This window comes from Electrona antarctica (assembly GCF_951216825.1).
Source record: "Electrona antarctica genome assembly, chromosome: 5".
Lineage (NCBI taxonomy): Eukaryota > Metazoa > Chordata > Actinopteri > Myctophiformes > Myctophidae > Electrona > Electrona antarctica.
This window is the reverse complement of record NC_136810.1, coordinates 54,636,591-54,660,870: the sequence shown is the minus strand read 5'-3', so window position 1 is coordinate 54,660,870 and position 24,280 is coordinate 54,636,591. Positions and strand designations below refer to the sequence as shown.

The 24,280-nt window shown below is 43.9% G+C and overlaps 1 protein-coding gene across 1 annotated transcript in view; it reads left to right on the top strand.

The window, feature by feature from the left end:
- Positions 1–277: 277 nt before the first annotated feature.
- Positions 278–24,280, top strand: part of drd4a (dopamine receptor D4a) — a 60,899-nt gene continuing 36,896 nt past the window's right edge. Inside the window, exons 1-3 of the mRNA XM_079501899.1 lie at positions 278–902; positions 15,003–15,115; positions 18,459–19,030. Of these exons, the coding sequence (XP_079358025.1) occupies positions 441–902; positions 15,003–15,115; positions 18,459–19,030 (1,147 nt within the window). The 5' untranslated portion in view covers positions 278–440. The remainder of the gene's footprint in view (positions 903–15,002; positions 15,116–18,458; positions 19,031–24,280) is intronic.

Sequence of the window (24,280 nt, the reverse complement as noted above, 5' to 3'; positions counted from 1 at the left end):
CAGGGCTGAACCCAAAGCACAAAATCCATTATACCACCAGACAACACAAGCAAGACCCCCCCGTCTTTTTTACGCGCCCCGTGCGCCCCTGACTGACACATGGGAGGCTGGAGCACTCACTGACGGCTCTTTCTTGTGTCTCTGCCTTGCGCGCCTCAAGGACGCCGTGGAATAAACGATACAGTATAGCATAGGGCAGGCACGACGCACACGAGTTAGTTGCTCCTGTGGTGTAAGCGGCTTTACGCAGCTAATTTGGAGGGTTGGAGACTTGTGAGTGGACCCGATAAGCCTTATTTGCTTCTCTCTCTTCGCTGGAAATAAATGGACCGTGGAGAAGCGCGTACGGAACAACAGTGCCGTGCCAAACAACAACAACAACAGTCTCGTTTTTCGTTTTCGGAAGAAACCGTCGAACGAACTTATTGCGGCGCTCATGGATGCTGCATGGACTGCGTCTTGGTTGTTGTTGTTGTTTTCTGGTGATGCATATAGTCCACCATCATCATCACCACCACCACCACCAAGGGCTCTTCTCTCTGACACTTCCAAAGAATGAAACTTCGGAATGTCAAACGAAACCGGTCCCGGTCGTCGTTAGTCTGAGACTATGCCTACATGACAAGATCGGACAGCGGCTGCCCGCAGAAATGCCAACCAACCTCATTGTTGTCTCAAACAACACCGAGGATGAACTCCTGGAACCTCCTGGACACAACTTCCTTGCCCTCATATTCGGACTACTGCTGATTTTGGTCGTCATCTGTGGAAATCTGCTCGTGTGCCTGAGCGTATACACGGAGAAAGCGCTGAAAACTACTACGAATTACTTCATTGTCAGTTTGGCCGTGTCCGATTTGATGCTGTCCGTTTTGGTCTTACCCCTGTTTGTTTATACTGAGGTGAGTGCATGGTGAGGACGGCAATAATCTGTCTGTTTATGTTATTATCTCGAAAATACAAAACTTTACAGCACTCAGTTTCTTAACCTAGTAGTAGTAGCCAACAGTTTGCAATTTATAGTACCGTATTCTTCTCTAAACAATGCTAGATAGATAGATAGATAGATAGATAGATAGATAGATAGATAGATAGATAGATAGATAGATAGATAGATAGATAGATAGATAGATAGATAGATAGATAGACGAATTGTTAAGAATGTAACATACATATAGGCTATATGATATGTAGATTAGAGAAATGGGAATAAGCATGGCTATTAGAGAGAGGAGAGAGAGAGAGAGAGAGACTGACTATAGCCATCTGCACTTTTGAGTTAACATGTGGTATTCTATCAATACATTAAATACAAGTAGCCCCCCCCCCCCCCCCACACACACACACACACACACACACTCTCTCACACACACACACACACACACACACACACACACACACACACACACACACACACACACACACACACACACACACACACACACACACACATATGAATGATCTCTTACCAGTACATGCTATATAGGCTATATGAATGCACTGACTCATTGCGTCATTTGGCACATGCCATCTACTGTCTGTGGTCCTGGACAGTCTTATCTCATGACAATGTGTTAGTGTATAAGGTCACAATATAGGCCTTCATGGAGAAAAGCAACAAAACGGTGCTGTTCCGAGCGGAACACACAGACATTATGAGTCGTGACACACCCCCACACACACACACACACACACACACACACACACACACACACACACACACACACACACACACACACACACACACATACAGGCCTATTCATACTCCAGGTTTAGGTGACCACTGCATGGTTAGTAAAATCACACCCGTGTGAAGTGAGTGGTGCAACTCCGTGCAGAGTTTTCCGGGGGGGGATCCAGACCCACAGGAACGCACCCAGGGTGCCGGCCCGGTTCTGGCGTGCCGCCCCGCGTCCGAAATGGTTGAGAAATGACAGAGTTACCGTGCGGCAGTCCCTCTACTGTACTGTCACTGTACTGTACTGTGTGAATTGAGGGGCGCTCTTATCATTATGTACATCATCATACATCATCTCATGAACAACTGAATGTATGTGATTGGTTGGTTAAATTTACCTCATATTTGGCGGACATTTGACCAAATTTCTCCTTTCATTGTCAATGGCAAACATTTAGACGTGTGGTGACAAAAGCTGTATATAGGAGGGGCTAGCGCTCCTCAAAAATCACACCTGTGTGAAGGGAAGGGCACTCTTATCATCGTACATCCTCATGACGTAACATGTTACGTCATATGTCACACATATGACGTAAATTCTCCATTCATTGTCAATGGGAATTCATTGTTTGTGTAAGACAAAAATCTACACTGTAATAGTTGAATATAGGAGGGGTTAGCGGCTAGCGCCCCTCAAAAACAGAGAAAGGTGATCGTGTGAGCGGTGACCAAGCGTGACGTCATGTTGTAGTTTTTGGTGGCCACCTTATCACCTATAAAACTGGAGTATATGAAAGGAAGTGCAATATGAATACATTACGGCAGTTAACTAAAATAAAACCAATGTGCACAAAGCAATTCCGGACAAATCTGTAATTAAACGAACTGGACAGAAAGTCCCCATGAGTGAAGTATTCACATCATGTCTTTGTCACAGACATTTATTTGTCAATGTTTTCCTCATCTCCCCCTTTCCAATATGAATCACAGTACACTCACTGTACATTCTCATTACTTTGCTGGCAACATTTCGTTGGCAATGTTTGCAATCATCTAGCAATTTCAGATGATTACACACATTGTGAGGCCTCATTCACATGTATCAAAAACCGATCAATCAAATGTTTGGTAATTTTTTTGTTTTTTTAGGCCACCACAATGCTTTTCCAATGGGGTTCACATACATGGTTTGACCAGACATTTTTGTTTGATGGGGGAGAGGGGCAGAACACCACCAGCAATCAAACACAAATGTTTGGTCAAACCATGTGACTCCCATTGGAAAAGCATTGTGGTGGCCTAAAACAAATGACCAAACATTTGTTTGATTGTGTTTGATACGTGTGAATGAGGCCTGAGAGCAACTCAATGAGCATGATGTAATTGATCATGTAAACATTTGAGCTAAATATTGCGCATGAGACGAGACTGTCAGTCATCAGAATTCCCTTCTGCATGTGTTAGAGGAGTTTCTTAATATATAGCGCATGCTTATGTGTTATATCATGCTTCTATTGCATCATGCATGTGCAATACATCTGAGCCGAAAGGCTAGACACACACTATAGGGCTGCAACGATTAATCGATTAAAATCGTAATCGAAACGATTATTCAATTAGTTGTCAACTAATTTAGAAATTGATTAATCGAAGTGGCAACTAATCACTGGAGGTTTTTTTTTGCAATTTATCATGGGTTATAGTGAGTATATAGTGAGTATAGTGAGCATAGTGACTCAGTACATAGTGAGCATAGTGAGTATATAGTGAGCATAGTGAGTATATAGTGAGTATATAGTGAGAATAGTGAGTATATAGTGAGTATAGTGAGCATAGTGACTCAGTACATAGTGAGCATAGTGAGTATATAGTGAGCATAGTGAGTATATAGTGAGCATAGTGAGTATATAGTGAGAATAGTGAGTATATAGTGAGTATATAGTGAGTATAGTGAGTATATAGTGAGTATATAGTGAGTATATAGTGAATATAGTGAGCATAGTGAGTATACTGAGTATATACTGAGTATATAGTGAGCATAGTGAGTATATAGTGAGTATATAGTGAGAATATACAATCTACTGATAGTTGCACATGCACCGTAGCGACTGCAAAGCAAAATATGACACGACATAACAACGATTATAGTATCAAGAACAAAACATATGGCTTGAATATTATTTTTATTTTTCGGTAAACAGGTGGGTCATGTTGGGTATCACAGTACATTTCGTAATTGTTACAAGGTATTTGTTACATTTCTATTATTAACTTTCATTGTGGTACGGGTCGTACAGTTCCAGGAGAGTAAGGGAATGAATATCTATTTTTGATAAATGACCTATTTGAGTCAGAATAAGCCTAAAGACACCATGAGTTGCTTTAATTAATTGTCTCCACCAGGCCAAAGGCATGGGGAGAGAGTATGTTTTGCACTCCGTCCGTGTGTGTGTCCGTGTGTGTGTGTGTGTGTGTGTGTGTGTCCGTCCTTCCGTCCGTCTGTTACCAGCTAATCTCCGGCACCGTTAACCCGGTCGATGCCAAACTTTGCACACACACTCCCTGGATGCCAACGATGAACCTCTGCCCCACATTTTCCAGAACGGCCTGTTATAGCGCCACCATGAGGCAGCTTTTCACATTTTGTACCTAGAACTGCACCGATCTGCGTGAAACGTTGCATGCACACTCCCTAGAGGCCAAGGACAAACCGTTGACCTGCATTTTCCGCATCTGCCTTTTATAGCGCCACCAGGAGGCCGACTTTTGTAAAACACATTTTTTGATATTACTCCTCCAGATTCTGTCCAAAAATCTCACAAATCGTTACACAGTATCTCTATGGTCATGTGCTCAAGTCGGATCTGTCCGATATTTCATATTCTATCCTAATTGGCTATAATTAGCTTTCACAGTTTGCAAGATTGCCCCGTTTTGAACCAAAGCCTCAAATCATGAACGCAGCATGCAATTTACGTGAAATCTTTCACACATTTTCTTACTAGGCTGAGGAACATATCCCACCCTTTTAACATTGGCCTGTTATAGCGCCACCAACAGGTTGATTTTTGCAAAACACATTTTTGGAACAAAATGCCTCAAAAACATGTTTATATTAATCCTAAACATTTTGCCAAACATCTCACACAGTCCTATCCTCCTGGTGGAGACCTGTGCCCAGAAGGGCACTTTTTCTAGTTTTAATTTTGTTTGTCTTTTATTTGAATAGCAGCCTAATCAGCAGCTAATCAAATGTATTTTTGAATGAATTATCTTTTTTGTTAGTTAGAACATGTCTAAAATAACCTAAAATATATTTTAAGGTGACAGCTAAACAAGTGTCATAATCCGATTAATCGATTATAATCGTGAGTTGCAGCCCTAACACACACACACACACACACACACACACACACACACACACACACACACACACACACACACACACACACACACACACACACACACACACACACACACACACACACACACACACACACACAGGTTCCATTAATGTGCATTAGCTCAATGTGAGCAGCATTCTGATACATGCTGATAGCATTTATATTACCAGCTGCGTTCAATGCCTCAGGCCATTTGGGATATCACAACCATGCATATTATTGCATGTCTTTTAACCCTCATTTAACCCTCAGCCGTCATCACAAATGTGATGAGGTCAGCACATTTGGGCACATTAGGGCACATTTGGGCAAGTGTCTATGGCCGTTTTTAGCCCAAGGAGTGTTCTTCGTGCAAAACTAATGCTTGGAATGGATTCAGAATGATGAAAACCCCCTAGTTTGACACGTCACATGCTATTTAAAGCATAATGAAATTTAGAACATTTTGCCATATATTGGCTGTTGATGCGGTACCCCAACTTTCAGCAGCTGTCACAAATTCCCCTAGGGTGGTTGAATATAAACCAATGTGGGATATGTTAGTAGACACCTTGGTGAAGACAATATTCTTGGTAAGAAATGTATTCCCAGATTTGACATTATACTGATAATATTCCTGACTACATAGAGCGTTGAGGGTTTGTGTAAACGCAAACATTGTCCTAACACATTGAATGCCACTGACGATGAATGGCCAGTTTTGAGTGTTTGTGTTTAACACAAACATTGAAGACAAAAGTGAGGACGCAATTTGTGATTGGCCGGAATGAGATGATGTATGATGATGTATAATGATAAGAGCGCCCCTCATTTCACACGGGTGTGATTATGTCAAGTTTAGACTTAAGTGTCTTGCTCAAAGGCACTTTGGCCTTAGATACAGAGTTAAACTAGAAAAAGTGCCCTTCCGGGCACAGGTCTCCACCAGGAGGATAGGAGTGTGTGTGATGTTTGGCAAAATGTTTAGGAGTAATGTTTAGGAGCCTTTGATGGCAATTAGATGATTTGAGGCATTTTGTTCCAAAAATGTGTTTTGCAAAAATCAACCTGTTGGTGGCGCTATAACAGGCCAATGTGAAAAGGGTGGGATATATTCCTCAGCCTAGTAAGAAAATGTGTGAAAGATTTCACGTAAATTGTATGCTGCGTTCATGATTTGAGGCTTTTGTTCAAAACGGGGCAATCTTGCAAACTGTGAAAGCCAATTATAGCCAATTAGGATGGAATATGAAATATCGGACAGATCCGACTTGAGCACATGACCATAGAGATACTGTGTAACGATTTGTGAGATTTGTGGACAGAATCTGGAGGAGTAATATCAAAAAAGGTGTTTTACAAAAGTCAGCCTCCTGGTGGCGCTATAAAAGGCAGATGCGGAAATTGCAGGTCAAAGGTTTGTCCTTGGCCACTAGGGAGTGTGCATGCAACGTTTCACGCAGATCTAGGTAAAAATGTGAAAAGCTGCCTCATGGTGGCGCTATAACAGGCCGTTCTGGAAAATGCGGGGCAGAGGTTCATCGTTGCCATCCAGGGAGTGTGTGTGCAAAGTTTGGCATCGACCGGGTTAACGGTGCCGGAGATTAGCTGGTAACGGACGGACGGAAGGACGGACACACACACGGACGGACGGACGGACACACACACGGACGGAGTGCAAAACATACTCTCTCCCCATGCCTTCGGCCTGGTGGAGACAACCTGGTGGAGACAACAACAGTTAAACAAGGGTAGGTTTGTGGATTGTGAAGATGATTGTGTCTTGTTTACTGAAGCAGAATAGGGCATCTGTTGTCTAGACGTGTTGGTGGTAGAGGTCTTGCTCAAGGGCACTTGAATGGTAATAATTACTAGGAGGGAGTTTCTGATTCACTTCACTTGCCCACTCAAAACTTTCACAGCCCAGCATGAGATTCAAACAGTTGACCTTCCAATTACTTGCCTTGTCTCGCTCTGGTTCAAGCACTTGCTGCTCATGATTACACCCCAGAGTTGTTGTACAAAATCATGTGTATGTCATGTAATGTCTATAGTGGTGCACATTGGCTCCTCCCATTATTATTTTTGAGTGGTGTAAACCACTCCTACAACTGGCTTTGTTAGTGCAGAAAGGTGCAGAAGGTTGCTATGTTCACCCTGTTCACCCGGGTGTGATTTCATTACGTCAGACATGATTTCATTACGTCAGACAGGCTATATTACACCACTCAGTTCACACGGGTGTGATTTTTTTTATCAACAATCAACCATATCTTCTCAGTTGTCTGACCTGTCTGAGGATAGCTTGTCCTTGCCGATCGATTTCAATAGCTCCTACTGAGCATGCCGGTTCAATCATAGTGCCTACATAACCCCACTGCAGGACATGCACACCACATCCAAACGTCTATGTCCGTCCTTGTCTCCTGCTCTTTATCTGGCAGCACAGTAATCCTGTCCTGCATGCAGAGACCCCTCAACTATAGCCAGCCATAGGCTATGACACACGCACGCACGCACGCACGCACGCACGCACGCACGCACGCACGCACTGACAACACAATGGACCTGGGAAATTGATCAATGGTATAAATGTATATAGCGCCTTGTTTCCAAAGTGCTTTACATTGATTGTGCATTACATTCACTCATTCACACATTCTCGCACGCACGCACGCACGCACGCACGCACGCACGCACGCACGCACGCACGCACACACACACACACACACACACACACACACACACACATTTTTACGTCATATGTGGACGAGCAAATCGGCTATTTTTTGTCCTACACAAATTCCCATTGACAATGAATGGATGATGAACGATCATAAGAGCGCCCCTCACTTCACACTGGTGTGATTTTTCCTTGTAAAACTTGACAATAGAGATGATTCAATGAGATGAGAGATGAGAGATGATTTGGTGTGGAAGGAAAGAAAAAAGAGGGGGACCAGTAATTGTACAGACCTCTGGTGGACCGCAGACCAGAATGAAATACATCGGATTTCAGTGCTTAGTAATATTCAGAATGGCATTCATTCCACGTTTTAACCATCTTCTCTATGAAGAAAGGGACAGCTGCGTCAGAGCAGTGAACTAGAATAGTAGCAGAGAGCCATGGGGGAGTCCCGGCGCACACCGTCTTCACTTACAAAGCTTTTATTGGTGCAACGTTTCGGTCACTGACCTTCATCAGGCTTCATGATGCCTGATGAAGGTCGGAGTGACCGAAACGTTGCATTTATAAAAGGGGGGGCTCCTGCTTTCTCCTACTAACCCTCTTTTCTTTTTTCATTTTTATAATTTTTTATCCCACGATAGCATGAGGTCAGGGGACTGACCTCATGCTTCCTTCTATGCATGAGGAGTCCAAGCTGCTTCTTTTCAAAGAGTTTCCCCGGACGGACATACTGTAGTGCGTGGAAGGAACACGTTATTCCGATGCGTGGTATTAAACTGTATACTCTCTCTCTCTCTCTCTGGCTCTCTCTCCCACAAACACGCTGTTAAGTTACCGCGACTAAGACTACATTTCCTGTCAATAATAAGCAGTGTTATGAGGAAGGAGGAGAGACCTCTGCCTTTTGGCCGAAACGTTGCTATGACTCTTTAAAATAAAGTTCTTGAACCAGCAAGTGGCGGTGTGCGGGTCTCTCCTCCTTCCTCATAACGTTTGCTGTACTGCCAGGACCTATACGCACCTGCTATAAAATTGAACCGGGTGTGCGGAAGTCATCCCTCGAATAAATAATAAGCAGTGTAAAATGTAGTTCATTGGGAGGTAAAGGGTGACGCTTTATTGTGAAGGCCCCTTCACGGCGCAGGCAGGAAATAGAGTGTTTAAACTGGGCTGCTTGGCTGCACGTTTAGACTGATTTGCTCCGGTCTGTCCGGTGGCTGTATATATACAGTTGTTAGCCCTGCTCTGCAATCGCCTGATAAAGGTGAGTTTTGATTATTTGAACAGTCAAAACAAGACCTAAAATTACCACAGGCACTTTCAAAAGAGGGCAAGTAAAGGTGGAATACAAACAGTGGAGGTGAGTGAAGTCGCATGAAAGGAATACCAAGACAACAGTATCAGAAAGATGGACGGACATGCCCACGTGAACTTTACCACTTGAATTGAGGGGGGGGGGGGGGGGGGGGGGGATATGATGATGATATTACCCCGTCAATCTCGCCTCAGGGCCCGTGGAACACTCTAAGCGCCACTGGAACCCCTAATTAGTCCCGATGAGCAGATTGCCGCCATCGGTGTATGAATGTGTGTGTGAATACTGGGTGAATGTAATGCACAATATATGCAAAGCGCTTTGGATAAAAGTGCTATATAAAATGCACCACTTAACATTCTACAACAGAAGAGCTTATTCATGAGATGTTCATACAGCCAGCAGGTGCTGATGAACAAGTCAAAAGCATCTCCATAATATCTCTGCTGTCGGGAAGAAACCACCTAACTCCAAAATGTTATTTTTCAGGAAATGAAAAATATATTTAAAAAAAATCAGGAAATTAAGAAAACCTTATGTTTTGAAAACAAAGCAATACTGCCTCATCAAAGTTGGTGTTGTGAGTATTGTCAAGAGAGGGGGAGAGGTGGTGGAGGCAGCTTCTTTAGCAGACAGTTTGAGGGTCCAATGGAGTTAAGAGGTTTTGTCCAAAGTGTTTTTTACTACTTTCCATTGGTTCAATATTTACATACTGTAGATTTAGATTACACCTTCTGAAATACTTGGCTTTTAAATATAGCCTATATACCCTATGTATTTCATTGTGTGTAAAATTATGGAAATAACAGATTTACATGAAAGCTCACAACATATCGCAAAATCACCAAATATCCCCTATTGTGACATGCCAAGAATAAGGACGCTATAGGCCACGTAGTGTGGTTATCAACGAGCGTTTGAATCACTCGCAATATGCAATGAGCAGCAGAACAAATAACATCACATGCAGTGAACCTCGCAACATCACAAGCCTGTGTTGCAAATAGGATGGAGGTTGGCCTAGCAGCCCATTTCAGGAAAATGTATTCTGAGACCAGCTTGTCATGCAAATTATGGGTGAGAGTGGTCAGACAGCAAGTATTTGGAAAAAGCCAATTAAGACGGTGCCCGAATGACAAGGGAACCATCAAAGTCCTGTATTGGCTCATTGTGTTGCAGCCCAGCCAGAGAGACAGCACAGGCACACTTTAGCGCAGTCATGGGCGGAGAGGCCTGGTGGCCGGGGGTGGAATTAAAAAAAAAAAAAAATCTAGCTGGTGCTCGTTGACGGCCGTTAATGTCAAGGCAATTATGTTTATGTTGATAAATGCATTTTTATATATGTGATGTATTCCCATGCTTTTTTGTTCTTGCTTAATGTAAATTGCTCTGGATTAAGAGCGTCTGCTAAATGCCTAAATTGTAAATGTTTATGCACTGTCAAATAGGTCAACATCTATTTTAAGGTAGCATATCCCTGTATAGACATATTATCCTGAGCAGAAATATACATACATCTTCGTGTTTGAGCACAAAATGCATTTTGAGAACCCACAAATGTTCGCGCGCACGCTGTGCGGCCCCCACACACACAATCATTCTACAGTTGTGGCCCCCGGCCTAATCTAGTTGAATACTCCTGCTTTAGCGTCACGAAGATGCCAAAAGCCACGAGCGGCCGGCAGGCATCTCTTCCTGTTTTTTTGACAGCTGGTGGATGGAAATGAAGCTCCACCCACGCGGCAGAATGCTGCGGGGGCAAGCGTTTCTGGGCATTCTGCCGCGTGGGTGGAGCTTCATTTCCATCCACCAGCTGCCTAAAAACCAGGAAGAGACGCCTGCCACGAGCGGCTTCTTTGCCGCGCCTTTGCTCTGGGTGCTTACACCCAGAGCAAACCAGCAGTGTTGCCATGTCTGCTTATTGTAAGCGACGTTGTTTTTCTGTAAAGTCGCTTGTAAATAGCCTATTGGTAGTTGGGGGGGGGGGGGGGGGGGGGCTTAAGTGTAGTTGCTTATTTGGTCTTGTTTAATTACCAAGTGTTTGTCCGTGTATATGAAAAACACCCGGCCCGTACCAGATTTGCTTTAGCCCATTTAAATGTTTCCAAAATATTTTCAAAAGTGTAACTTTTGCCTCTAAGATTTAGTTGAAAATAGACTTTGTAGTTCACAACGCGTTGCGATCAAATGGTATAAAGGTTGAAAGTGCTCATGTAGCCATTGGCCTATAGTCACTTCTTTGGGCTCACGGGGCGACTGTGGCTCAGGAGGTAGAGCAGGTCGTCCAATGATCCATGGGTCGGCGGTTCGAATCCCGGCTCCTCCTGTCTACATGTCGAAGTGTCCTTGGGCAAGACACTGAACCCCAAATTGCTCCCGGTGTGCTGGTTGGTACCTTGCATGGCTTCAGCCGCAATCGGTGTATGAATGGGTGAATGTAATGCACAATGTAAAGCGCCTTGGATAAAGGCGCTATATAAATGCACCATTTACCATTTATTTGTTGCCGAGTGGAATAGTATGAGAGTGGCGAGAGTGAGCGTTGACTCCCATTGTAACAATGGAATGCGGAAGTGCTCATTCTATCTTAATGGGATAGTTCCAATGTTTGGAACTATAGCCCATAGGCACCCGCTTTGTGGCGAGATCAAAGCGTGTCGCCACTCTCTTACTATATTCCACTCGGGTTTGTTGCTCGTTTCACTGTTTCCAATCAACCAGAGAGAGCACGCTAGACTGAGAGAGAGTAGCCTCGGAAACCCAGACATTTTTATTTCCAGGGAGAAAAAAAAAAGTCTGGGACCGAGTCCACTTCAATTCAGCATAGAGTAGCGCAAACGCCGATCACTCTCTGCCAGGGCCGTGCAGAGAGCACTGGGGGGGCAGGGGCTCAAACTCCAGAAAAGGGCGTAGCGTGCGCCGATTTTTGGGGGTGGTCTTTTTGTGGAGTCCTTCCCTTGTGCCATTTCATGTCATTGGACAGTAAAATAAGCAATATGTTCTCATTAGTCTGAAACTAAAACTGACTGATGGCAGATTAAAAGATAATTCATTATGATAGTGGAATTTATCATTACTTGTCAAATGTTCGTCTTGAAGGGTCAATGGCACTTATTGGCCCCCCACACAAGCCCTTATTGGTCCCCCACACAAGCCCTTATTGGTCCCCCACATAAGCCCTTATTGGCCCCCCACAAGCCCTTATTGGCCCCCACATAAGCTCATATTGGCCCCCCACATGTCCTTATGTGGCCAAGAAAAAGAAAAACAAACAAAACCTTTTTTTTGCCCTTTCCCTCAAAAAATAAAAAATAAAACCTTTTTTTTTTTTAAACGTCAAGTGGCATTTCTTCCAAAGCCTAGTGGGAATATGCATGCTCAGTTTCACCACAATCGGTTGGTTGTTGGTTGTTGGTAGTTGTGGCGATTTGTACAAAACGGGTACAAAGCGGGCTACTCCTGAAAAGTTTAGAAGCCAATCGTAGCCAATGAGGGTGGATTATGAGAAATCAAACAAACCAGTCTTTATCACATGACTATGGAGAGCATGTGTACCGATTTGCGTGAAATTTGGATAAAATCTGAAGGAGTAATATTAGAAAATGTGTTTTACATATGTCGGCCTCCTGGTGGCGTTATAAAGAGCAGATGTGAAAAATTCCAGGCAAAGGTTTTTCCTTGGCCTCTAGGGAGTTGGCATACAAAGTTATCCACAGATCCGTGCAGTTGGAGGTAAAAACACTTTTCGGCCAGTTATAGCGCCACCATGAGGCTGAGTTGAAAATGTTCATGTGGCATTTCTTCCTCGGCCTAGTGGGAATGTGCGTGCACAATTTCACGGAAATCACACGACGTGTTCATGATTTGCAGCATTTTGTTTGAAACTGAGCACTCCTGCGAACTTTGGAAGCCAATCTTAGCCAATCAGGATGGAGTCTGAGAAATCTGAAAGACCCGTTTCGTTGAATGGCTCTAGAGAGACTGTGTACCAATTTGCGTGATGTTTGGACAAAATCTGTAGGTGTACTGTCCAAAAACTTGTTTTGCACAAAACGGCCTCCTGGTGGCGCTATAACAGGCCGTTCTGGAAATTTTGAGGTTCATCGTTGGCATCCAGGGAGTGTGTGTGCAAAACTTGGCATCGACCGGGTTAACGGTGCCGGAGATTAGCTGTTCACAGACGGACGGACGGACACACGGACACACGGACGGACGGAGTGCAAAACATACTCTCTCCCCATGCCTTCGGCCTGGTGGAGACAATTAGTGGCTAGAAGCATCTGCCAACTGCATCTAATATAAAAATCACTCAAGGGGCGCTCTTATCATCATACATCACATTCCGTGGTCAGCCAATCAAATGAATCATCACAAATGTCATTCCGGCCAAACACTTTTGGCGTCTTCACTTTTCTGCCCTCACTTTTTATCCTCAATATGTGCTGAGCAAAGTACATAACTTGAGTGGCTATAGTGCCCCTCAAAAATAAAACTTAACAGTGTAAACAAGAAGTAATTATTCTGTAGCCTCATGTGTTATTATAACTTCAAGAATAACTACTTCAAGACCACAGCGCTTCATTGTTTACCCTTGCTATAGCCAAAGCTAACATTTCGTGCCATACCCGTCTTTAGACGGGTTCAAAAGGTTATCTGCCACGACCGTAAATAGACTGGTTACGCCCCCCGTTTACGGCAGGCCTCTTACGGCAGCCGCCTATGGCCTGAAACGGCATCCATCTTGAAACGGACGAGAGAAAACAAAAACAGTTGAAAAATTATCCGATCTCCATAAAGTCCCATAATGGCCGCGATCTTCAGTATATCTCAGGAATGAATCCTCAGATTTGGTGACATGAGATAAAGTATGCTCTTAGGATGCCAATAAAAGGCTGGTGCTTCGCTCCTGTTACCATGTTATCGTCTTGCATGATAGTCTGGGACCCGATTGACCGACGGACAGGATGCAAGTCTTACTTCCGGTTTAAGATGGCCGGTCAGGGGTCCCGCGATTTGTAGTTTTTTGTAGTTTTCGCGTGGCAAGGGCTACTGAGGTGCCCAAAAACATGCCGGCAGTCAATAAGCAATGCATGCCATTGCCTACCACTCTGGGCAAACATTTATGAAACAACTAACTTCTACATGAGAGCTAGTTTTGTGGTGCAACCAGTTCATTTAGTAATGTGTAGGCCTACAGTACATTTCAAATGAGGAAACAGTAAACACATTATTACGAGGCTAAAATGTATTTAAAGGTGCAATGTGTATGTTTCATGTCTTACCATGGGATTCAAATCACATTCTCCTGTGTGTGAGACCAAACATCTAAAGCTCAGTCAAAATGGAATCTCCGCTTGGCCAGTTATATGTGGAGATAAGAAGATGGAGAAGATGAAACATAGGCAGTGGAATGAAGGATAGTGGCTGTGTGTGTGTGTGCGTGCGTGCGTGCGTGCGTGCGTGCGTGCGTGCGTGCATGCGTGCAAAGACAGAGATGAGGTTTCTCATGGGTCTGTATGTAATCTTTACCTGATGTGTTAAAAAATGTGTACAGGTCACAAGGTCAGGACAAACTGGTCCTAATACAGTCCTCACACTGGAATAATTATGACTTACTGGTAGGGTCAAGTCACATTTCAGTGTGCAGACTCGTATGTGAAATGAAATGAAATGATTACTATATTTACCCAGGGTATCTGGGCTAAGCTCAAGAACTTGTTTCCAGCCAGGCCCTGCTCATAGAACATTTCATCGTAGTGGTTCAATGCCTTGTTCAAGGGCACTTCAGCGGTGGTAATTTTAACGTGTCGGGCCGCTGATTCGAACTGGCGACCTTCCGGTATCAAGACCGCTCCGCAATCCGTTCGGCCACCGCTTTTTGTTTTACTGCTTTGAAAGGTACACACCATGATCTCTGCTCTGCTATTCATTCCCCAGTTCCAGGATGGTACTTGGTCACTGAACATGACCGTCTGTGATGGCCTGATGACCATGGATGTGATGTTGTGCACAGCCTCTATCTTCAACCTCTGTGCCATCAGCGTTGACAGGTTGGTTTATGTTTGACTGTTACAGTACCTACAGTTGGAGGCCATCGATATTGTCCTTGTCTTTTTGCTGAGGTTTGCGTGATCTGTGCAAAAGGACAGTTAACCCATTTTGGGCGGGAACCCCTTTTGGTGTTTTAAACATTATGTTATAATTTAGCTATTGAAAAATAGCAGATCTACAAGCTCATAGCGCGCCACCGAGTGGCGCGCTACGAGCTTGTAAGTCTGCTATTTTTGAAAAATCGTGAAAATATTTATTTCAGAAAACTGGAGGATTTAGAAGGATTTTTTTAAATTTTGAGGTCAGGCCTAAATGGGTCAAATGATAAGGGACAATATCGGTGGCACCCAACTGTAGCTCTGCTATGGGACTATGAAACAGTCTGACTGACTGTGCTACGACGCTACGTGACCACTAAGTGTTGTGCTATACGTGTCCCTCGTCAACAATAATTAATTTTAGAAAACAACACAATTCAGTTGAAAATATGTTATTCTTCTCTCGATACTTGCCAATTGCATAAATTAGGCTTCAATCAGAATTGAGTCAAAAACGAATTGACTGAACTAACTTGAAGAGGAAATAGCCTTTTCTTCATCAAAATGCAGTCAGTGTGGCCTTTAGATAAACTATATGGAAATGTCTGGCTGAGGTATAGTGTCACTTGCCATGGGTTGTCAGCTGTGTACAGAGCACTTGGTAAAGAACCTTGCCACAGAATGTATGACTGGTTCAGAATATCATTATAATCTCCTAAACTATGGAAACCCCGACCAAAAGCTTATATTTATCTTGAAAGGTCTCTCCAACCCACACAAGGCTAAGGACAGAAGAACTACTGACACACTGTCACTTCTTATCTGCTTTGAGGAAGGCTACGGGCCAAAACGCGTTAGCCAGAATTAAAAGATTTCATATCTGAGGCCTCAAGTCTTTCTTTTATTTTTGGAGCGCTGCTGTTTTTTTCACTTGGGTGGTTATTTTTGAACAATGACACCACAAACTACTTTAAATTCAGGTCAGGTCAGGGTCACTGGCAAAAGAAAACATCACCTGTATTATATTGCAATGTAACCCTTCGGCCTACAGTTCTGCTTCACAGACATGAATACAAATGCATCCAGCTGTTCCCCTCCCAATCGTTGGGCCAAAAATACATAAGGGGGCTGTTCACATAGCAGTGAAAAGGACCTCTTATTTGCCCTTACATGATGTGTGCCCACTGCCCACATCATGACTCCACAGTGGCCTTTGATTGTGAAAAATTACGACCTTTAGCTTTAATAGTTTTTATGTCTAAAAGCAGGATGGTGCTTTTAACCCATTTTGGGCGGGAACCCCTTTTGGTGTTAGCATTATGTTATGCTTTAGCTATTGAAAAATAGCAGATCTACAAGCTCATAGCGCGCCACCGAGTGGCGCGCTACGAGCTTGTAGGTCTGCGATTTTTGAAAAAAATGTAGAAGACATTTTTAGAATCTGATCTCAGGTCAAAATGGGTTAATAGTTTGTATGTCTAAAGCACCGACTTCTACAGAGAGGACGGCAAATCCACTGTGATTAACTGCCAGTATTTGCTCTGTGGTCATTAGTTCCATGCAATGTAATTATGTTCCCCTGTTGCTTGATGTCGAGGGACGACACTGTGACCTGACATTCTGGAGCTCGATCACGCTGCAATTTGTACAGAAAATGTCACGACTACAAATGGTTGTTTTAGAGGCGACTGACGCTAATACTTACGAATGCTTAATGTTAATGCAATGTAAGTCAGTAAGCAAAATGATCTCTATAAAAACATTACGTTTCTCTGTGGAATTACCGTATGTGCTTGGCGCCTACCCTGGAAATGGGCGGTCCCTGTGGCCCCCATGTTGGGAATCTTGGGATGGGTTTGAGAGTCTCAACATTAGTTTGTACCAAAAGGTATCATTTTGGTACAAGTGGAATCATAAAGTGAACAGAAAATGTAGGCTATATTTTATTACTTGCGCAAGCAAAGCGCGCAAGTACTACAATCGGCTTGGTATGTATGTATGCCGGTGTAGTCCACCGGCCAATAAGGGACAACCATTCTTGATGACGTAACTAAGGTACGTTTGCCGTTTGGTGATCGGCTGGAAATGTACTGTATGTATGTGTGTATGTATGTCGGGGTAAGAATGGTGGTCCCTTATTGGCTGTTGATGGTGACGTAAAGTACGTTTCAAGGTTGGTATAAGGTCAATAACGTGTCTAAAAAAGGATTTAGAACAGCTGTAATAGACATTAGTTAGTAGCTGTACTTGCACGCTCTGCTTGTGCACAAGTAGGCCATGTATGGCCTACTTGTGTGCAAGGCGCAGGTTGGCACCTCGACAGAGTGCATTTCTAGTTATCAAATGCAATACATTGATACAGTGTTTACTTTGGAGAGATGGGTTTTCAGATGCACATCCTATGGTATGGGGAGCTCAATGTGTGAAACACATTGCCTGCCAGCAGACATTCATGGTGCCAGGACTGCACATCAATTTCGAGGGGCGCTAGCCTCTCCTATATGCCCATCTTTGTCTGTTTGTGTGTACCATAGCGATGATTTGATTGGCTGAGCAAGGACTTGAGATGAGATTGAGATTGAGATTGAGGATAAAAAGTGAGGACAGAAAATTGAGGACACCACCACAAGTGATTAGCCTTAGGACTTGAGGAAAGGACTTGAGGATAAAAAGTGAGGACAGACAAGTAATGTGATGATGTATGATGACGAGAGCACATCTCAATTCACACGTGTGATTTTTGAGAGGCTATATTTTATTACTTGCGCATCGTGTTTTGAGCTTGTAGATCGGCTATTCTTTTGCTACAACAGTAATATGCAACGTGGCCCTCTGGAGTGAGTGTGGAAATATAGTGGCCCTCTCCATCGTCAAAGTTGCCCACCCCTGGTATAGGTGCAGGTTAACCCATTTTGACCTGAGATCAGATTCTAAAAATGTCTTCTACATCCTGACAGTTTCTGAAAAAGCTATGTTTCTATGTCAGTCGTTCTTCGATTTTTCAAAAATAGCAGACCTACAAGCTATGAGCTTGTAGATCTGCTATTTGTCAATAGCTAAAGCATAACATAATGCTAACACCAAAAGGGGTTCCCGCCCAAAATGGGTTTTAAAGTATAACACCGTTTCCCGTGTATAGCGTAGTCTGTGCAACAACTCCTCTCAGACATGTCATGTCTACTGTGTGTGTGTGTGTGTGTGTGTGTGTGTGTGTGTGTGTGTGTGTGTGTGTGTGTGTGTGTGTGTGTGTGTGTGTGTGTGTGTGTGTGTGTGTGTGTGTGTGTGTGTACTACCACCGCTGCAGGTTCATCGCCGTGTCCATCCCTCTCAACTACAACCGGAAGCACGTGGACCAGCGGCAGATCGGCCTGCTGTCGGCCACCTGGGTCATAGCGCTGGCCGTGGCCTCGCCCATCATGTTCGGCATCAACAACGTGCCGGACCGCGACCCCGGCGAGTGCAAGCTGGAGAACGACGACTACGTGCTCTACTCGTCCGTCTGCTCCTTCTTCATCCCCTGCCCCATCATGGTGCTCCTCTACTGTGGCATGTTCCGGGGCCTCCGCAACTGGGAGGAGGCGCGCAAGGCCAAGCTGAGGAAGAGCATCCAGGCGTGCCGCAAGCTCCAGGAGTGCGGCACCTCGCTGCCGCCGCTGGTGGCGGCGGCGTCCGTGCCTCCGCCGTTGCCGCCGTCGGCCGTCATCACCGAGCGGGAGCTCGGGAGCTCGGGGGACATCGCCATAGACGAGCATCCCCCGAGGACGGTGAGGACGTTGTCCTACAACGACATCAAGTTCACCCCCGCTCACAAGAAGAAGAGGCCCAAGATCAACGGCCGAGAGCGGAAGGCGATGAAGGTGCTTCCCATTGTAGTGGGTGAGTTTGCTTGCTTGTTTTACGTTGACATTTTCAGGCTCTCTTTCAGGCTCTGTGCATAACCGTATTCACCTGTTTCCTAGGCTGCATGTGTGTTTTACACTTCCTGTCGATTTCATTGGATATCATTGGTCATCTGACTAGTTTCATTGGATTTCATTGGATCAAATCCAATGAAATCCATACCCCCTTTTCCTGTTGCGGTTCACTTCCCCGAAGCTCCGTTCGATTGGCTCAGCAGCAGATTTGAACCGGAGATTGCTTAATGAAGGCGAGACTCAGATGTAGGACCCAAAATGCAGAACAGATTACTAGTCAGAGGCAGAACAGGTCGAATGTAGAGGGATTTATTATTCTCCCAAAAGCCCAAACCAAAAACAGTATCATACACACAGGACTGGAAACACTACTAAGGAACACCATAACAACATCTAGAAGCTAGCAGGGAACAAAAGGAACCAGGGTTTAACCCATGATTTAGGCCTGACGTCGACATTTAAAAAATGACAGTTTTCTGAAAAACCTTATGTTTCTGTATCAGTGGTGCTCAATATTTCATGTCAATGTAATATGCCTCCGCCCGGCGCCCGCCCATCTGAAAATATGTTCCAGGGACCTCCCCAGAAGCAACGATTTGAGTTAAAATGTTCACTCTGTAATAATATATATTGAAAGATTTGCGCCACATTTTGACGATTTTTCAAAAATAGCAGATCTACAAGCTCGTAGCACGCCACTCCGCGGCGCGCTATGAGCTTGTAGATCTGCTATTTTTCAATAGCTAGAGTATAACATAATGCTTTAAAACACCAAAAGGGGTTCCGCCCCAAAATGGATTAATGGATGGATGGAGCACCATACACAGGTGACAATCAACATACTGTAGGGATAGGCTGGGAAACTGACATGACACAGGTGGAGAAAACTAGTAATCACAGGGAGGTGAGACAACACAGGTATAACCACAGCAACAGAGGAAACCAAAAGACGCTAGATAGATACTACAAAATAAAGGTACACACCATAGTAAAACACAGTTCATGACAGAAGGCGTGTGATATGGTTTTCTGGTGCATACGTTACGCCAGGGCTCCACCGGACGCGTTGCGTCTCCGTCACGTGCGTCAAAAAACGCACCGGTTAAATTTTAATACACGCGTCGCGTCTCCGTCAACGCAACGCAACGCGGGCAGTGGAGCCACCCTTCATTGATTAAAAAGGGAACATTCCCTGACGGTGACGGAGACGCGACGCTGACGCGCCCGGTGGAGCCCGGCCGATAGTCGGTAAATGCTTTGCTAAACTAGAGATTGAGCACAGCTGGCTTCCGTTGTTAAAACGGCATGGGTGGCAATTGTTTTAAATACAAAGTATTTTAGGACGGCCATTTATATCGGGGTGAGTGACTGGTGTGACATGATTGTTTTCCAAAACAGTAGGCGTTTTACTTGAAAGGGATATTTCACTTTCAAACATGTTTGGGGTCATTTGAACTATACTCAGGCTTTTGTGTTTCACCCTAGACAGTTTTTAAGTTGCTTATATAATATATTTGATATTTTTATTACATTTTACAGACACGGCCCCTTCCTATATAAACCCAGGACTACAAGCTCCGTTTTTAAAACCCTTTCTCGGTGCCGCGCTACGAGCTTGTAGATCTGCTATTTTTGAAAAGTCGTGAACATGTGGTGCAAATCTTTGAATATTCTTTCAAAGCGAACATTTTTAACTCAAATCTTTGCTTCTGGGGCGTCCCTGGAACAACATATTTTCAGATGGGGGTCAGCAGCCAAATACAGATAATTCTGGGGGTCCTTGACATGAAAAAGGTTGAACACCACTGACATAGAAACATAGGTTTTTCAGAAAACTGTCATGATTTAGAAGACATTTTTTAGGTCAAAATGGGTTAACCATGATGAATTCATTGAAGATACCCGTCCTTGGCTCTGGTGACTGATATTGTTCTTTAGCCTATACAAGGGGGGCATGTTTTTCAAAACAAAAAATGTATAATTTGTTTTGGGAAATGACGTAAAGTAAAATGAAAAAATAGCTTTCAGACATGCAGTCACCCAGAAATGTTATTATTTTCATCAAAATAGTTAGGCCATCCATCAAAGCCGTGTTCAGACACAATGACAGCTAGGTGTCAGACACAAGAAAGGTGTGTTCTGGATGTGTGAATGCAGCTCAGTAAGGGCAATAGGGCATATGTCCATCATCTAGTCATAGCAATGACTAGACATAGTCTAAACAAAAAAGTGTTTTTTGCTAAAATATTACAGCTACTCTAGTCGCTATAGAGCAGGGGTTCTCAACCCGTGGGTCGCGACCCCTCGGGGGGTCGCCAAATTATTTTAGGGGGTCCCCAAATTATTAAAAAAAAAAAAAAAGATTTATTTAAAAAAAAAAAAATCACGATTTTTCAAAAATAGCAGACCTACAAGCTCGTAGCGCGCCACTCGGTGGCGCGCTACGAGCTTGTAGACCTGCTATTTTTCAATAGCTAAATTATAACAATGCTTAAAACACCAAAAGGGGTTCCCGCCCAAAATGGGTTAAGGTTATTGTAGCAGTCAATTTATATTGGGGGTCGGGAGGGGGCGGGGCGGGGGTCCCGAGACATTGCCAAAGCATTTCCGGGGGTCCCCGGCCAAAAACGTTGAGAACCCCTGCTATAGAGCATGGGTTTTCAACAGGTGGTCCGTGGACCACTGGCCTCCGTGGAGGTATTGCATGTGGAGGTATTGCATTTAGTAATGTAGGAATATGTAGGAAGATTTTGTATTTTAATTTATCGTATTGACCACAAATTGAGAAACAATGCAGTAAATGACGTGGTGACATCATGATGTCAGTTACTGGGAAGTCGGACGTGAAGAACTTCCACAGAAAAGGGAGTTAGAATCTCAAGGGAAACTTATACCGGATTGCCTGGTTGAGTCACCACCATTATAAGGACATGTGCCCATAATTAATCGCATGTGTCTGCTCGCTCATACGTACAGTAAGTTACAATGAACAGCAACATGAGTTTAATATGGAAGGTTAAATCCCCCCCCCCCCCCCCCCCCCACACACACACACACACACACACACACCATGCCCATATCCCCTCCTCCCAACACAAAGTGGTCCCCAGGTTGATTCTCAGTCAGGGTGGTGGTCCCTGGTTCATAATCAGTTGAAAACCCCTGCTATAGAGTATATAGGCCTAGCTGTAAACTTTGAGCAAAAAAACACTTTTTGTTTTGACCAAACAATATCACGTCTTAGAGCAGGGCAACTAAATGGCTGAAATATGGAAATGAAGAGTTTACATAGTACACATGGTACATGCATAAACCTTCCTTAATGATTATATCTGTGGTTTCAGTATTCATTTATGATATATTTTCTCTATTACACTGCGTGGAAAGAGGAGTTAACGGGCAATTATGGGCACTAGATTTGCCCGTAAACCTCAAGTTTAGCAGTAACAGTAATATACGGTAATATACAGGATGGTACAATTCGGGAGTTTACCAGAGTTTGTTGGAAAGTTTAACGGGAGTTTCCTGTAATATACACATCCGTATTCCATGCTTTTTGCACAGTGTTATTAAGGTTATTTTTGCAGTCAGTTTGTATTGGGGGTGGGGAAGGGGGGGCGGGGCGGGGCGGGGCGGGGCGGGGGTCACGAGACATGGCCAAAGCATTTCCGGGGGTCCCCAGCCAAAAACGTTCAGAACCCCTGTCTTAGGCCCAGGCTATACGTACATGGATCTTTTGCAAAACGGATATTTTCGTCCTCCGTTTTAGAAAAAATCCCTGCCCATACGACAGAGATATCGGAGTCCACACACAAACGCAGAAACGCATTGAACACAGGATACAATCACTGCAGTAGCAGGTTTCAATTGTAGGCTATATTATATTTGATTTTATATTTACACATATTTTTGAATGAAGGAATAAGTACCGCATTTTACAAGCCACCTAAATTGTGAGTGGAAGTGGAACATGTTTCTTTCATGCAATATGTGCGTAAATCTCCACATCCCGACTCTCGACTTTTCTCTCCATATAATTTCATAATGATAGACACTTTACCATTGCTCTGGCGACTTGGCAAGTCCTGCACAGAAAATGATAGCAGAGTCAGACCTATAGAAGTGTCGCGTCCACAACCAGTTGTGAGCTTGTAGAGTATTTTCCAGGTGTATAATAAATGTCACGTTATAATGTAGGCTAATAAAAGTTCACGCGCGCACATTGTCGGCATGCAGGCACAGTGACAACGGAATGCACTCAAGGGTCCCTTTATTACCTAAACAGGAGAGAGATGTTCCATATTATGTGCACGGCGACCCACTCACTGTATACTTTCTTCTCACCAACCACGCTATTTGCGATTGCATTCACACCTCTCTCTCTCTCTGCACCCTCTCTCTCTCTCTTCCTCCATGACCATGACCATGAAATGGAGAGCAAAATACAGCACGAGAATATAGTTTCACATGTGCGAGAATATAGTTTCACATGCGGCTATGCACACACCACGCATAGACTCGTTGATGGTGTATAACTGCGCAATGGCATTTGGCCTCGGTCCTTTATTGGTAGGTTAATATCCACAGTTTATCTGTAGCGGTCCGCAATTAACCTATTGTTCAAGCTTCGCACTCGTCACCAATACAAATGAAATCACCAGTCCGCACTGGACTAGTAGGCTGATATATTCATTATTGGATGCAGCAGAGCAGAGCCTTTGCTCGCACTGCAGTTGATGCAACATATGTTTTAAAGTTGTTAACAGTGATATATAAACATGAACAATCGAATCGGAGATATCCGTGTAGTTTCCATGCAGGCACAAGCTGCATTTCTCACCTAATTATAGTAAAAAATGATATGCGCTAATAAGCGGTGACATCATCGTTTCTCAAAAGCTCCGTTTCGCATGACTACACAGATCCACTGATCTGGATATTTTTCGAAAATCTTCACTTATTTATCCGTTTCCAAAAACCTCAGTTTGAGTGGCCGAAAACGCCGTTTGCGTATGGCTGAAAGGCCCAAACGCACAAAAAAAATTGCGTTTTGCAAAAGATCTATATACGTGTAGCCTGGGCCTACGAGCACCTTTAAAGGAGGACTTCAACTCCTTCAACACTATTCCAACATACAGTATATATATATATAGTAGGCTATATCTCCAAAATCTGCCGGGATTGGAAACGCCTCGCGATCCCCCAGAATGAA